The sequence below is a fragment of the Piliocolobus tephrosceles genome, chromosome 1 (genome assembly GCF_002776525.5).
Source record: "Piliocolobus tephrosceles isolate RC106 chromosome 1, ASM277652v3, whole genome shotgun sequence".
Lineage (NCBI taxonomy): Eukaryota > Metazoa > Chordata > Mammalia > Primates > Cercopithecidae > Piliocolobus > Piliocolobus tephrosceles.
This window is the reverse complement of record NC_045434.1, coordinates 213,394,589-213,411,014: the sequence shown is the minus strand read 5'-3', so window position 1 is coordinate 213,411,014 and position 16,426 is coordinate 213,394,589. Positions and strand designations below refer to the sequence as shown.

The window sequence follows — 16,426 nt, the reverse complement described above, 5'->3', positions numbered from 1 at the left end:
CTACGCTGGGCATCTATTATTTCATTATTCCATGACAACTCTATGAGGAAGTATCTCCACAGGTAGTAATAACAATACTAATTTTAACACTAATAAAGCAACTAATATAGCCATTGAATGTTTACTATGTACCAGGTATTGCAAGCAAAGCAATTTCCATTTATTTTCTTATCTAATCTTACAGGCGACCCTGAAAGATAGGTGCTATTGTAGTAAGTGTACAGGTCAAGCCACTGAAGCCAAGAGACGTTATGCAGTTGCCCAAGATTAAACAGCAAATAAGTGGAGAAATCAGGATTCAAACTCAAGGTCAGCTGACTCCAAAGTCAGAGCTCTCAATCACGCTCCCATATGGCAGAATGATTAAGTTACTGAACCAAAATCATACAATTAATCACAAACAGAATGATGAGAATCCATATCCCTTTCCCTATTTTGGTTCTATGTTCATTTCAAACACCCAAGCAAGACAAAATGATCAAAAGAAATTTTTTAAGTTTGAAAGTCATGATGAAAGAGAAAAACCTATCAAAATTAAAGGCCAATTTATATAATACTCTTGAAATGACAAAATTACGCAAATAGAGACAGATTTGTGATTGCCAGGTGTTAAGAGATGGTGGGGAGAGAGAGGGAGGCTGAGGGTGTGACCATAAAGGGAGAGCTTTGTAGTGATGAATAGCTCTCTCTCTTCATTGTTGTGGTGGTTACACAAAGCCACACATGTGATAAAATGGCACAGAACTACACGCACACAATCTACTAATGCCAATTTCCTGGTTTTGGTATCGTATTACAGCTACAAAAGATGAAACCACTCTGGTATCTTTGCAACTTTCTGTGAATCCAAAAAATCTAAAGTTTTAAAAAAGTCAAATGAAGAGAGGAATATACTACAGGCAGGTGGCAAATCAGAAAGAACATCAGACATGAGAAAAGCTGATTAAAGGACAAACAGATCAACCCCAAATTACACTGTACACAGCTGAACCAGTAACTGAAGAAAGAGGGCCACAGCTTATCAGCAATGAGATTCAAGAAATTAACTCCAAGTGATATATTCCTTTTTTCCTTATGTTTACTAAGGATTTCTGCTGTGGATTCATCATCTTAGAGACACCTTTACACTGTGAATCATATTACGAAAACCAAATTAAGAACTGTCACTATCATCCCCAACAAAAGAAGGAATTTCTCTGTGTAGCTAATGTAAATAATATATGTTTTTCAAAACAACAAGTGCAGCCTCCATTATTCTACAAATCTTTGTTTTGGAATATGAAAAAAAAATAGTTCCAGAAGCCAAATTACAACAATAATGGTAAGTTGTTTTTATTCCTGAAGTATTAAAAGTCATTGTATATGAAATCTGATACCAAAAAAAAACCCAGTGTAACAAAGCAGTATCCATAGCAACTACAACTTAATATTTCAGTCCTCTTCAGCTGCAGTGGATTAAATAAAATGACAAGATGTTCCCTTCGAAAAGTAACCTGTTACCATGGAAACATTTTAGTCTAAGAAGTAAACATGGAATGGACAGAAAGGAGCAGGAAGCCTGCAAACGAATATCAAAAACGGAGAAGCATCTTTGCAGAGGAGATGCAGGTGGTGATGGCAGGCAAAGGGAGGGTCTGTGAGAAGAGCATGCCTGCTAGATGCAGGATCCCGGCCCGACCCACAGGGCTTGGCCCAGAACATGATGTGGCCACTCCTTCACCCTGAAGAAAGGGGAAGGAGCAGGAAGGCAATGCTCTGTGAACATTCGCCAAAGATACCCAAAGACCTCTATATGACCATGGTGACTGCTTAAGATAGGCACTTGATTCTACAAGGGAAGATGAGGGAGGAGGATACAGATATGGGAAGAAGACATGAACAGAAGGCACCACCGTGAAGCAACTAAGGGCAAGAGCTGACCCCTCAATTCAGCCCCTCCCCAAGCCTTGGATCGTAATAGCTGTGTAGCCTGGGGCCCATTCCCAAGGTGCTGGGACAGAAAAGGCTCAGGTCAGACCTCTGTTCTGTGGCTAGCATCATGTACGAATGAGAACACTGAGAAATCTCTCTTCCTGTCCTTCAAATGGTAAACATCACATAGCAGACATTCTTATCTTTTTCCACAGGGTATTAAGTTGAGCAGGAAGACTGACATGGCATCAACAGAATGAAGATCTTAGAAACTCTACTTAGTAGCACATTTAGAAAATGACCACAGAAGAAGTCTGTGAGTCCAGAACAGAATACACCACATTTTAAGAAAACCAAAAGACAATTTATCAGAATCATCTTTTTAGATGGATTGTGAGATAGGAGTGAAAGCGAGGATTAAGAAGGAAGACTAGTGCTACATGTTGGGTTTCTCAATTTTCTCCAGCATGAACACATACTTCAAAACTGCCTTGAACAAGTCTGAAATTTCTTTAAAATCTGACATAGTATCTTAAAAAGTCATGTGAATGTTGTATTCTATCCCATCATATATTCTCATTAATTTTTAGAGAAAAATTTCCATAAATCTGAATAAAATCATTGTGCTGGCTGACTCTTGGCATACTTCCTGTGGGTTAGCCCAGCTCCTTAAGAAACAACAACAAAATAAATAAATAAATAAATAAATAAATAAATAAATATTAAAAGAAAAATCATTGTGCTCTGTACATCCTATTAGGATCTCCCACGACACTGGCACCTCACTCCTAAGAGAGAGGAGCTGTCATAACCACACCTGAGTCTAGATGTTCAAAAGCAGGGAAAGAGCATGGACTTCAGAATTAAATGAACCTGAATTAAACTTTTAGTATCAGGCTGGGCATGGTGGCTCATGTGTGTAATCCCAGCACTTTGGGTGGCCAAGGTGGGTGGGTCCCTTGAGTCCAGGAGTTCAAGACCAGCCTGGGCAGCACAGCAAGACCTAGTCTCTGCAAACAAACAAACAACCCAACCAACCAACCAAACAACAACAAAAATTAAAAATCAGCCAGGCAGGCACGGTAAAATGTACCTGCTGTCCCAGCTACTTGGGAGGCTGACGCAAGAGGATCACTTGAACCCAGGAGTTGGAGGTTGCAGTGAGCTATGATCACGCCACTGCACTCGAGCCTGGTCAACAGAGCAAGAACCTGTTGCTAATAAAATTTTAAAAATAAAAAGATAAGTTTCAGTACCCAAGGTTTTGTTTGCTCTAAGTGTGATTTTGAGGACACAAATCTGATTCCTTAGTTTCCTCATCTATAATATGAAGTTGATAATGCTACTATGCAAGGTTGTTATAAAAATAAAAGACGATTTATGGAAAGTACTATACACAGTACCTGTTGCTTAGGGGTCATTATTATTATTAAACTCTATATACTGGCAGTAAGTGAGAATGGGAGCTAATCCTGCTATTATGAGTTCCTGCAGTACCACTTACCTTTCCTTCCACCCGTATCAGTCAGGATTTTATATTTATTTTGTGTAGTTATTTTTTTGAATGGTTATCTTGTCCTCTAGACTGGAAGTACATGCGGGTAAGAACTAAGTGTGGTTCTGGTCACCATAATGCAGAGCTCACTCGTTATTAGATATATTTTTAATAAATAAATGACTCCAATATTCTAAATCAACTACTGCTTAGCCACAGACAGCAAGTAAGGGCTCTGCTGCAAAACTTAGTGAAGTCACTGTGACAGAAGGCCAGCCCTCCAAGCAAAATTAACTTAAAAGTAGGTTTGATTAAACTGCCTAAAAAGGAACAAAATTCATCATTCAATCAAAAATAAAACTAAAAACAAATACAAATGAAAACACAAAGAGATTTAGTCAACTTAAAGTTACCACTTCCATATTCACACACAAATAAATACAAAGGTCAACACAAGAACTTGTCCAAAATCCAAAATCACAAAGTTCTAAATTTTCTCTGATGGAAAGTTTGAGAGGCCATTGATCCAATCTTCTAGCTTAACAGAAGAAACGAAAGCCAGAGGAAAGAAAAGTGCTCTTTTAAGGGGTCACACTGAGTTCATTACTGAAGAAGACTCCAGGCCACACAGGCAGCTCTCCACAGGGTCCTCCTAAATATAATTCAGGGTCCAGAACTAGAAATTTGACATGGCCTGAAGAATAATAAGAATTTCCATGCTGGTAAGACGCAGTAAATATGGCCTCCACACACAATAATGTATGAGTAATGTCAGGAAAAAAACTGGTCAAAAAATTTAACGGGTGAGAAAGATCTAGCTTCAAAGTGCTACAGTGACTTTGCTCTGCTGTCTAAATTTCTTATCAGCCTTCTCTCTCTCCTCCATCATGTGGTAACCTACCGTATATCTGGCAACGTCATAAAACAACATTCCACCACAGACTCCTCAGGAACTTTACTGTAATGGCTTGCGGCAAAGTTTAGGAACCACGGCCTAACAAAGCTGCCTGAACATACACGGAGCTTCAACCAACAAACTTAAAAAAAAAAAAAAAAAGAAAAAACCCCACTATGACCGAAACCCATTTACAAAGCAGCAAGCTGCTCTCCTGACCCAAGATGGTGCTAGCTTTCTGCATATTGAAATTAAACTGTGTAACAAAGCTGAATGAAGCACCCCCAGAAAAAAAAAAAAAGGATTCTGGACCAAGCAAGCATGTCTACAACACGTCTAAAGGTTTCCTTGTCCCCTCTGGGGAATGTTATAAAAAACATGACAATTGCCTTCTTCCTTCTCGCTGCAGTGGTATGAATATAGGAAGAAAGGAACACAAACAGGCAGTAACTAACACACACACGCACCTAGTGTGTGTAAGTGAGAAAGCGGCAGGAAATGTTTAATGCTGAACACACCCAATATTATAGATTATGGAAGTAGAGTTTCTTTAAAAAAAAAAAAACCTCCAAGATGTATAAAGAAAAACATAAACACCCAAAGAGAGTAAGAAGAAAGCAGATCAGTAAACAGTTATTAAACATACTGGTTAATAATTTAATTACTGTAATTCCTAAAACAATCCCTAGCATTGTCTTAGTTGAACAGGCTATTGAAAATAAAAATAAAAAGATGTTTGCCAGGCACAGTGGCTCATGCCTATAATCCTACCACTTTGGGAGGCCAAGACAGGAAGATAGTTTGAGGCCAGGAGTTCGAGACCAACCCAGGCAACAAAGTGAGACCTGCGTGCCTATATTTTTTTAATTAAAATTTTAAATTTTAATTAAAGGTCATCATATCTACATGACCTTGAGGCTGTACATTTGACCTTTGAGTTAATAACAACAATGTACTAAGCAACTATGTGCCAAGCACTTTCACATTGTTTTCATCTAATCTTTACAAAAACTGTAAAAAATATTTATTTCCAGATTACCCATGAGAAAAATGAGGTTCAGAGGAGGGAAGGAACCTGTCCCATGTCACCACTTGCCCAATGTCACTTATTAGGTGGAATCTGAACCATACTACCTGGCTCCAAATCTAGCCTTTCCTCTTACCATAGATGATGTATTCATTTATTCAACATATTCACACAAAAGACCCATTTGCCAGGTACTCTACTAGAAATGGAGACTGTAAGAATAGACTTGGCCCCCGCCCCAAAAGTTTAATGTCCAATAGGAAAAATAATCAAATAATCACAAATAAATGTGTAGCTCAAAGAAGTTTGATAGAAATAATCTATAATTTTCCCAGTTGAATTAAGATGAAGTGTTTTACCTTAGACTTAAAGTATCACAGAGTATACAATATGAGATTAGTTATCTTTCAGAATTGTTTTAGCACATTCAAGCATGAGTCTCATTAGACCAAAAAGAAAAATAAATCAGACTCATGCTTTATCACCCACAGTGGTAGGATTACAGGCATCCCCACATCAGAAACTGCTCAGAAGAGATGATAACCAATTATCTGAGCTTATTTAGGAAAAGATTTGTGAATGTACACACCATCTAAAATATTCCTTTAGCTATTACGTTCTACCTTCTCTCTCATCCTGTCAAATGTTTATCTTACAGCCTTAGAATAAATGGTTTTCTGGTGGAAGACAACTCGGTTCAGTAACAAAAAGTACCTGGCAAATGGGTCTTTGGTATGAGTACGTTGAGTAAATGAATACACAAAGTAAAATGGAAAAGAAAACAAATTCAGAAGGAAAAGAATCAGGAAAAAAGAATAACTAGAGAATCACAGATATCTGGTCTTAGGTATATTAGAGTCTTCTAATTCATAAATTAACACACTAGCCAAGAGTCAAGGAAGAAGTGAAAAGCAAATTAAGAATGAAGTGTCAGCAGGGCAGGGCAGCTCACACCTATAATTTCAGCATTTTGGGAGGCCAAGGCAGGCGGATCAACTGAGGTCAGGAGTTTGAGACCAGCCTGGCCAACATGGTGACAACCCGTCTCCACTAAAACTACAAAAATTAGCCAGGCATGGTGGCAGATGCCTGTAATCCTAGCTACTCGGGAAGCTGAGGCAGGTGAATCAATTGAACCCGGGAGGTGGAGGCTGCAGTGAGCCTAGATCGTACCGTTGTACTCCAGCCTGCGTGACAAAAGCGAGACTCCATCTCAAAAAAAAAAAAAACAAATAAATAAATACATAAGTAAGTAAGTAAGTAAATAAATAAATAAATAGAATGAAGTGTCAGGCCAGGCACAGTGTTTCACGCCTGTAATTCCGGCACTTTGGGAGGACAAGGCAGCATGGATTGCTTGAGGCCAGAAGTTTAAGACCAACCTGGGCAACAAGGTGAAACCCCTTCTCTACAGAAAATACAAAAAATTAGCCAGGTGTGGTGGCGCCCACCTGTATTCCCAGCTATGTGGGAGGCTGAGGGAGGAGAATCACCTTAGCCCAGGGAGGTTGAGGCTGCAGTGAGCTGAGGTCACACCACTGCACTCCAGCCTGGGTGACAGAGTGAGAACCTATCTCAAAATGAAAAAGGAAAAAAAAAGTGGCATGTCAATTAAACACAATCAAGTTCATTCTAGCTTTCAACCAAAGACAGACTGCAAAACTTGTGTTGACAAAGGCACACTTTAAATGTGAGGCTCCCTCAGATTCGAATTCAAGATTCTATTATAATGATAAGAACAACTAATAAGATAATAACTTTGTGAACTTTTCTGTTCTTTTTGAAACATCTACTTGCTATATTCCCAACATTTCCTGATACTCTCAAGTGCAACAGAAGCGGAACCATAAGCCAAAATGAAACAAACTAGCATCTTTTCCATGTTCAAGCTGCACAGACCAAAGACTTCATCAACCACTAGAGTAACTTTTCACGTGCTGTTCCCTCACTTCCTACACCAGACAAGCACAGAAGCCCTAAAGCAAGCCTTTAGCATTCCAAAAAATATTTTTCCAAGACAGGATAATATGAAAGAAATACATACTACACAAGAAGTAACTCTAATGAGTTACGTTATTGGATTTGAAACATAGACAAATTCGACTCTTAACAACAGAATATCCACAGATCACAGTCAGTAACCACAAGTCTTCACCATCAAATACGGCGGCATCCAAGTTCCATAAACGCAGATTTGTACTAGGCCCACACAGGCCAGTCACACCAGTAGCAGGAACCTGATCCAGAGCTGATTCGGCTGTGAGCACAGCTTCCTGTTCACATTTTTTATCTGTTAACTGTAAAGAAAGTTTCAGAAGAGGTAAAGATCTAGAACAGAAAGGCAATATTCTCCCCAGTCAAACAATGAGTTTGTTCCTTGAGCCTGAAATGTGAGTCCTGCCCAGATCCCACATGTGCATAACAGAAAGTGGTGCAGTGTCCAGTTCCTCTCGTCTATGGAAGGGATACTTTTATTAAAAGAAAAAAGGAAGAAGGAAGCGCAATGGTGCTTTTAAACAGAGTAAAATAAGGCAAGTTCCAGAAGCAACACTATATGGTATGGGGAAAAGTGGGTACCTCCCCAAAACTCCCCAGTGCAATGCCTAAATAAATATAGTCACAATGGGAAGAAAACCCTCACATGGATGAAAACACTGATCACAAAGATAATAAATGCACACCCTAAATTATCCTTCGACAATTCATCTCCTTAGTTGCAATCCCAAAATTGAACCTGTAAGAAAACAAATTATACTTCAGTAATATTTTCAGTGACTAGAATTCATGAACACTAGCCTCCTAAAAACTTTCCACTAAAATCAAGGGCCTCCCTGGAAAGAGTTGACCATGCAATGCTCCAAATTCATCCTACACAACTTAAGAGCCTACACAAGGAATTTCTCCTTGTATTCATGCATAGTAAATTTCTCCTTCCTATGAGGATTTTTCAGCTGTACATTCTTCTATATTGTATGCTTTCTTCAATCCTCACGAATGCACAAAATTTAGGTGGCATTCAAATTTTTTCTAACCTTCATCAGAAGAAAAAGAAGTGGAAACAAAAAGGAGCAAACAATATAATTTTAAAACTTCATTTAATATCTGCTTGGGTAAGAATTCAATTTGTCCTAAATCTTATTCTGACTGGCTCCCTAAATAAACCATGGTGAAAGCCATCTATGTGAACTCGCTCTGCAACAGGACACCCAAAAAGCACAACTTCCCCTGGGTAGAAGAAACTAGTGTCTGGCTATCAGGCAGTGGGTATGAAATGTGGCCTTGTCAATGACTGCCTTCTCAGCACCAACTACTCTTTTTACTCCATTTAAGAGAACAGAATTCCAAGTCACATGACAACCTAAGCATATGCAAAAAATGCTATCTGATTCTAAAACAGATACAAAAATAAACAAAATACCTAAACTTCAATTTCTAATATAAATGTCAACGCATACATTTTTTAATTGCCAAAGAATTTTCCATAAGCTCTAAAAGGAAGATGAGTCTGCTTCCTTTTGAAGGCAAGAGACAAAGTAAAAACTGATACGACATAACCTTTCATTTCTTAAAAATCCATTTTAAGGTGATATTGTTGCAATCATAATTCACAACTGTTCCCTGCATATGTCAGACTTCAGAAAAAGATCAGAAAAATTATAATTTGCTCTGGCAAACAGACTCTCAATCAAAACAAGGTTCCACCCACCTTCAAAGCAACCAATAGCTGCCCACCTACCATCCTTCCTAAAACATCCAAACAGAGCTGCTCTCGGGCCCAGGCATTCCATACTAGCCACAAGGCAAGGGGGCGGCCTGCAGGCTTGCTCTGCAGGTCTTGAAGGCAAACAAGCTTGGCAACACACACCCAGCGCGACTGAGGTTAAGATTATACTAAGAGCCGAAGAGGTAAGGGAAAGGGAAAGAGGACAGGGACAGAGGGGCCCACAAAGCTTCACATTCTGCGTCTGCTGACTGCCTCTCTGGTAGTCCCCATTCTTAGTTCTGATTTTACGCTTCACAATACCACCTACATAGTCAGCCAGGGCTGAATTAAAGGCTCTCAGGAACATGCACTATGAATGATGCAATGATTCATAAACACCTTCAGAAGTGAGAAAGAGCAGCAAAACCCATCACTGTTTCGGTGAGGCCAGGGGAAGATAGCCTACCTGCAGGGGCTGAATGGATCATCCATGACTAACACGGGCTCTGGTGAGTCTAGCTGGATTCCTGAACCTCTACTTTCTGCTAAAACTCTGCCCTTTTCTACTCTAACAACTCAAAATGGAGGCACATGCAGTCTCAGAGACCTCATAGAGCTTTCACTGAGCTTGTGCTATGACCTAAGCCTTCACGCAGAACGCAGAAACTTCCCCTCACACTGACAGGACTGAGCATGTGCTGTGACCCTCCCTCATCCACACACTGTCTCTCCACGACGCAATCAATCTCAACCCTGCTGTTTCCGTAAATAAAGCCCAGCCAACAGACTGCAGCTTCTCCCTGCACACCAAGCTAGTGTGCAGGGAAGTGGGGCCTTAGAAAGGGGATCCAAGACAGCCAACAGCAGGAAACTGAGCAAGGCCAGCCATGCAGAGGCTTCAGTAAAATGCCCTGCTCTGTCAGGAACTCAGCAAGAAATGCTCTCTGCTCTGTCAAGACAATAGCAAGTTTTTCCTTTTTTTTAAAAAAGATAAATGCTGATTTTAAAAAGCAAGATCGTCAAGAAATAGAATCAAAAGACAGATATGAATGACTACACACAAGATCAACTAACAGAAATACTGCAACACATTTAAAAACACAGTAGTAGCTACTTAAGAGAAGCAACTTCACAAATTTCTCTTTGAAACTCTAAACATTTTGAAACAGACCCATCAGGGTAAAGTTATGGAGTGCTCGGCCTTGTCACACAGGTTCAGACACAGTGTAGATGTTACTGTGGGCAGGGTAGCTAAAGAAAGCTGTATTTTCTGCAAACAGCTTAATCTTCCTTAGATAAGAAACTAAAAATAATAAATAAAACATTCCCCAAATAATAAATTAAAACATTTCCTAAAGTAATACTAGCCCAATCAAGTCTAGCTTGAAGAATGTAATTCTAACAATTAGAAAGGCAGGAAGGTTTCAAGATTCAACATCATGCCACAAACACATGAGCATCCAAAAAGCTCATTTGAGGTCCTGATTCAAAATAGTAAGGCAGATTCATAAAAGAAATCCTAGCTTTGGATGTGCAGGCTTAGTTTCCACTTGCAAACTAAGAGGTGATTCTACAGATTATTAATCAGTTACAAAAAGAAAAAGAAACAGAAGACGATGAACCTCACCAAAATTATAAAGGACAAGATAGGGCAGGAAAGGGCAGTGTAAATTCTGTTTCCCAGAAATGTAATGGAATGTCAGGAAATTAAAGCCTGTTGAGAAGAACACACAGTGTCCTCAAGATTCCTACAGTAAATGCAGAATCAATTCCATTTCCATAGCACTCCTGTTTATGCTACGAAATAAACTAAATTCTGAAACTATGATTCAATAAACTCTTATCCTGCCGATAACATAATTTACAAAATACAAGAAATGCCAAGTACACTTAAATACGTTTTCCTTTGACCTAACACGTGAAACAAGTATCTACAGGCTGGAAGAACATTTTCTCTTATTGGTATGTGAGACAACATATTCCCAAAACTGCTGTTTCTACAGTCTAGAGAAAAATACTTTCTAAATACAAAAGCAATGGAATTAGAACCTAGTGGCCAAATAATATGAATATGAGCAGCAAAGAATATCCTCCCAAAAGTGTATATTAAAAAAAAACTACCTAACCCTTTCATATGGAAATGTTTACTTGAAGAAATCAACACAAAGTAATATGTGATAAATTCATCAGTCTCTGAAAATCCATGAAACTATTACATAGAGCACAGTATAAAAACAGTTATTGTAACAGCAAGTTAAGAAATGTGGATTCTGATTTTGGTCTCATCAGACGCCCTGAGTTACCAAAATCCAATGGCCTTCTCCTGTAATAATGGATTCCAATGGTGGCGCCAGCCTTTGTGGACATCCTCTTCATTGTCTTTCCTGGCGCTGGCCTCTCATATGCCATACCACCAAGACAGACAGACAGTCCTTTCTCTTGTCACCTCTCGGGGCAGCATACCCCAGTGGTCACACCCCAGATCTCTCCTTCACGCTTTCTCTCGTGGAAAAGTCACCCACACTACCACCACGCCAGCCAGCTCCACTCTGAAGACACTTCCTTCCTGGCAGCAGCTCGGAAATGCAGGAGCTCCCGGACTCCTCTCACTGCACCTCTCTGGGGAACCACACGTCTCTTATTAGATTACAAGTACTTCAGGGACAAGGACACTACCTAAATCATCTTTATTGGAACCACCCAACTCTCGTATTTTGTACCTCAAAAAATTCTATCTGAAGCACTGGAAAGGGCACAGTATCACTCATATAGTATGGCTGGCCAAAATTACATAGCCTAGATCTAATTGTGGGGAAACGTCACACAAACTCAAACTGAAGAACATTTGACAAAACTGGCTTTTAACTCTTCAAAAAGGTTCATGTCATAAAAAACCTTTTAAAAAGGGGAGGAAACACGTCATGAAAACAAAGAGAGACAAGGGATATTAAAGAGACACAACAATTAAATGAGGCTCATGATCATGAGGAAAATTACTATGAAGGCCATTGTTGAAAAAACTGGCAAAATCTGAATATGAACTATATTGGACTATATCATATTGTATTAATGTTACCTTTTCTGATTTTGATAATCATACCATAGTTATATAAGATAATTTGTTTGTTCTTGGGAACACACACTAAAGTATTTAGGGGAAAGGGGTGTGATATCTGTATTTCATTCCTAAATTGTTCAGGAAAGGAAAACACAAGTTGAGTAATCCTAATCCCAAAATCCCAAATCAAAAATGTTCCAAAATATGAAACTTTCTGAGCACCAACATGATGCTCAAAGGAAATACTGGAACGTTTTAGATTTTTGGATTAGGATACAGAATAATGCAAATATTCTAAAATCCCCTCTCCCCACCAAAACATGAAATCCAAAACACTTCTAATCCCAAGCCATTCCAGATAAGGGATAGATTCAATCTGTACCACAGAGAGAGTCATAATGCAAAGATGGTAAACACAGAGAGTAATACAGCAAAAAACAGAGATAGAGGTTATCTGATAAGCTGTATATGCCTAATAATTTTGTGCATGAAACAAGGTTTTGACTGGGTTTTGATTGTGATCTGTCACAAGAAGACAGGAGTGGAATATTCCACTTGTGGTATCATGTCGATGCTCAAATCATTTTGGATTTTGGAACATTTTAGATTTCGAATTTTCAGATTAGAGATGCTCAATCTATAATAAAGTAAATCTATAATAAAGTTTAAAAGGTAATAAAATAAAATTAATAATCATAAAGCAAATACGGCAGGCCAGGCGCGGTGGCTCACGCCTGTAATCCCAGCACTTTGGGAAGCCGAGGCGGGTGAATCACAAGGTCAGGAGATCGAGACCATCCTGGCTAACACGGTGAAACCCCGTCTCTACTAAAAATACAAAAAATTAGCCGGGCGCCTGTAGTCCAGGTACTCAGGACGGCTGAGGCAGGAGAATGGCGTGAACCTGGGAGGTGGAGCTGAGATTGCGCCACTGCACTCCAGCCTGGGGCACAGAGCGAGACTCCATCTCCCAAAAAAAAAAAGGTAAATATGGCAAAATACTAACAACTGGTGAATTGAGTAAAAGATATATGGAGGTTCTTTCTCGTCCTAGTCTCATAACTCCTCTTTGAATTACAAATGTAAAATTCCAAACAGAAAAATTTTAAATACATTAAACAAACAAAAAATACCTCCACCAGCCTCCCCAACCATCAATTCTATTTTTTTTTTGTTTTTTTTTTTTTTTTTGAGACAGAGTCTCACTCTGTCACCCAGGCTAGAGTGCACTGGTGTGATCTCAGTTCACTGCAAGCTCCACCTCCTGAGTTCACACCATTCTCCTGCCTCAGCCTCCTGAGTAGCTGAGACTACAGGTGCCCACCACCACGCCCGGCTAATTTTTTGTAATTTTTTTTTTTTTTTTTTTTTTTTTTTAGTTGAGATAGGGTTTCACCGTGTTCACCAGGATGGTCTCAATCTCCTCATCTCGTGATCCGCCCTCCTTGGCCTCCCAAAGTGCTGGGATTACAAGTGTGAGCCACTGTGGCTGGCCACAACCATTAGTTCTCATGGCATCTGGAGAGCTGACAGGAGGGGCAATGAATGACCTGCCTCTCTGCCTGAGGTCACGGTGCTCTCACCCACAAACAGAAGTCAATTAACACCCAGCTCCAAACTCACTCCAATCTCAAGAATACAGGATCAGTACTCCTCCCCCTCCTAGTCAGAGAATCTCAAGGAGTCGTGAAACCAAGTAGTTCCATAATTAGGTTAGCCACTAGGTTACATTCAACCACAAATTCCAATTTTAGAAATGGGCCTCTGTTTCCATGGAGCAAGCCTTGCTTTACACCGAGTTCACCCTGGTACCCTACTCAGTGCTTAAGGGCATCCCAGACAGGGGCCTTGTTTTCTCTCCTAGTTCTTTTTACAGGCTACCTGCATACTGATGCTAAGTACCCACCTGGACCTCACTCCTGCCACCACATTTTCTAGCCCATCAACTGCCAGCCTGCAGGGATGTACACACCATCTGCACCCTGGCGCCCTCATATTTCCATCTGTTGCCAACTGCCAAGGCCTCCCCAGAAGTCCTGGGATCCCCATGTACATCTATAATATCTGGATCCTAGACATCCTTCTCTCCTTCTATTAATCCCACATGAACAAGAGGTGAAGGATTAGCACTTCTGAATAGATTAAATGAGAGCTGAGTGGGAGAGAAGAATACACAATTCAAATCAATTTTTTCTCAAATTAAAAAAAAAAAAAAAACACTTTGTCCACTATAATACTTAATTTGTAGTGAGTAGATTATGTATGCCTATCAAAGGTAAGTAAAAGCTGTAACATGAAAATTGCCTAAGTTTTATCTTAAAGAATTTCCTACTTCCCAGAAATAAAAAATGGCTACAATGTTGTATTCATTAATAAGAAATTTTAAAGCCAAAATGGTGGGGGTGGGGAAAGCAACACTCAGGAAATTCTAGAGAAAAAGACATGGAAGAGATATTCTAATTAGTACTGACTTCACATCAAGAGAGAAGTGTTCAGAAGCAGTTTCTTTAAATTTCATTTACTAATTGCCCCTAAAATCTAGACACGGAACTGAGATACACACACACACACACACACACACACACACACACACACATATATATATATATATATATATATATATCTCCATCCAGGAAGTTTACTGATTTACCTATTAGCTTTAACAATTTGGATGGGCCCGGGGACTCACAAATACAATTCCAGTACTTTGGGAGGCCAAGGCGGGTGGCTGACCTGAGGTTAGGAGTTTGAGACCAGCCTGGCCAACAGAGTGAAATCCAGCTTTTACTAAAAATACAAAAATAAGCCAAGCGTGGTGGCTTGCACCTGTAGTCCTAGCTACTCAGTAGGCTGAAGTGGGAGGATCATTTGAGCCTGGGAGGCAGAGGCTGTAGTGAGGTGAGATTGTACCACTGCACTCTAGCCTGGGTAACAGAGCAAGGCTCCATCTGAAATAAAAGAAAAACCAACACCAACAACAAAAATCAATTTGTTCACAAGTTTTCTGAGATTTCCTATGGTGAAAATTACACTTTATTAATAAATGTTAATTTTTTTCATTTCCAACCCTCACATATTTTCTTCTTCAAGTCTTAATGAATATCAAAATTCTGCCATTGTTTCTGGTTTCGAAGGAAAAAGTTCCCACACTCTGCTTCTAACTATGTTACTTGCTGTAGGTTTATGGTAAGTATTCTGTTAGATTAAGGAAATTCATTCTATAATTAATTTTCTGTTCTGAGAGCTCCCCCCTTGCCATTATTAAAGAATATTGAATTTTATAAAGTGCTTCTTCTACATTAAGATAACTGCATGGGTACAAAAAAACAGAATGAATGAATAACGTCTAGTATTTGATAGTGCAACATGGTGACCAGTCAACAATAACCTACCTGAACATTTATTTAAAGTAACTAAAATAGTGTAATTGGATTGTTTTTAACAGAAAGGATAAACGCTTGAGGGGGTGGACACCCCATTTTACCATGATGTGTCTATAATGCATTGCGTGCCTGTATCAAAACATCTCATATACCACATACATACACCTACTATGTATTCACAAAAATTAAAAATTAAGAAAAAGATGAGCTGGGCGTGGTGGCTCACGCCTGTAATCCCAGCACTTTGAGAGGCCGAGGCGGGCGGATCACCAGAGGTCAGGAGTTTGAGACCAACCGGACCAACATGGAGACATCCCTGTCTCTACTAAAAATACAAAAAAATTAGCCAGGCGTGGTAGCCCATGCTTGTGATTCCAGCTACTCGGGAGGCTGAGGCAGGAGAACAGCTTGAACCCAGGAGGTGGAGGTTGCGGTGAGCTAATATCAAGCCATTGCACCTAGGCAACAAAAGCTTAACTCTGTCTCCAAAAAAAAAAAAAGAAAAAGATGATTGCCTACGTTTTCTTCTTCCATATGCTGAAGAGGTAAAACATGCTAACAGATAAATTATTATTAAGCCATTCTTATATTGTATAAAATTGGACATGCATATTTACCTTGCTAGACTCCCGTCTGTCAATATTTCATTTAAACATTTTATATTCATGTTCATAAGATGGAACCTATAAATTTTATTTTATTTTTTACCTGGTTTTAGTATAAAGGTTTTATCAGCTTCATAAAATGACTCAGGGTACCCATACCAACTTTCTCTGTTCTCTGGAACACTGGTAGAACTCACCTGTAAAGCACGTGTCTGATTTATTTTTCTTTTTCTCTTTCTCTTCTTTTGTGGGGGTTGGGGAAGCAGGGAGACAGAGTTTTGCTCGTTACCCAGACTGGAGTGCAATGGCACAATCTCGGCTCACTGCAACCTCTGCCTCCTGGGTTCAA

General features: G+C 39.5%; 1 protein-coding gene across 4 annotated transcripts in view; it reads right to left on the bottom strand.

Moving 5' to 3' along the window:
- The window catches only part of RERE (arginine-glutamic acid dipeptide repeats), a 469,695-nt gene that overhangs the window by 160,075 nt on the left and 293,194 nt on the right, over positions 1-16,426 (bottom strand). The window contains exon 1 of one of the 4 annotated variants that reach the window (XM_023215266.1): positions 9,498-9,769. The exons of the other annotated variants lie outside the window; for them this stretch is intronic. Coding sequence (XP_023071034.1) covers positions 9,498-9,523 — 26 coding nt within the window. The 5' untranslated portion in view covers positions 9,524-9,769. Of the gene's footprint in view, positions 1-9,497; positions 9,770-16,426 lie in introns of those variants that run through there. 4 annotated transcript variants of the gene reach the window in all.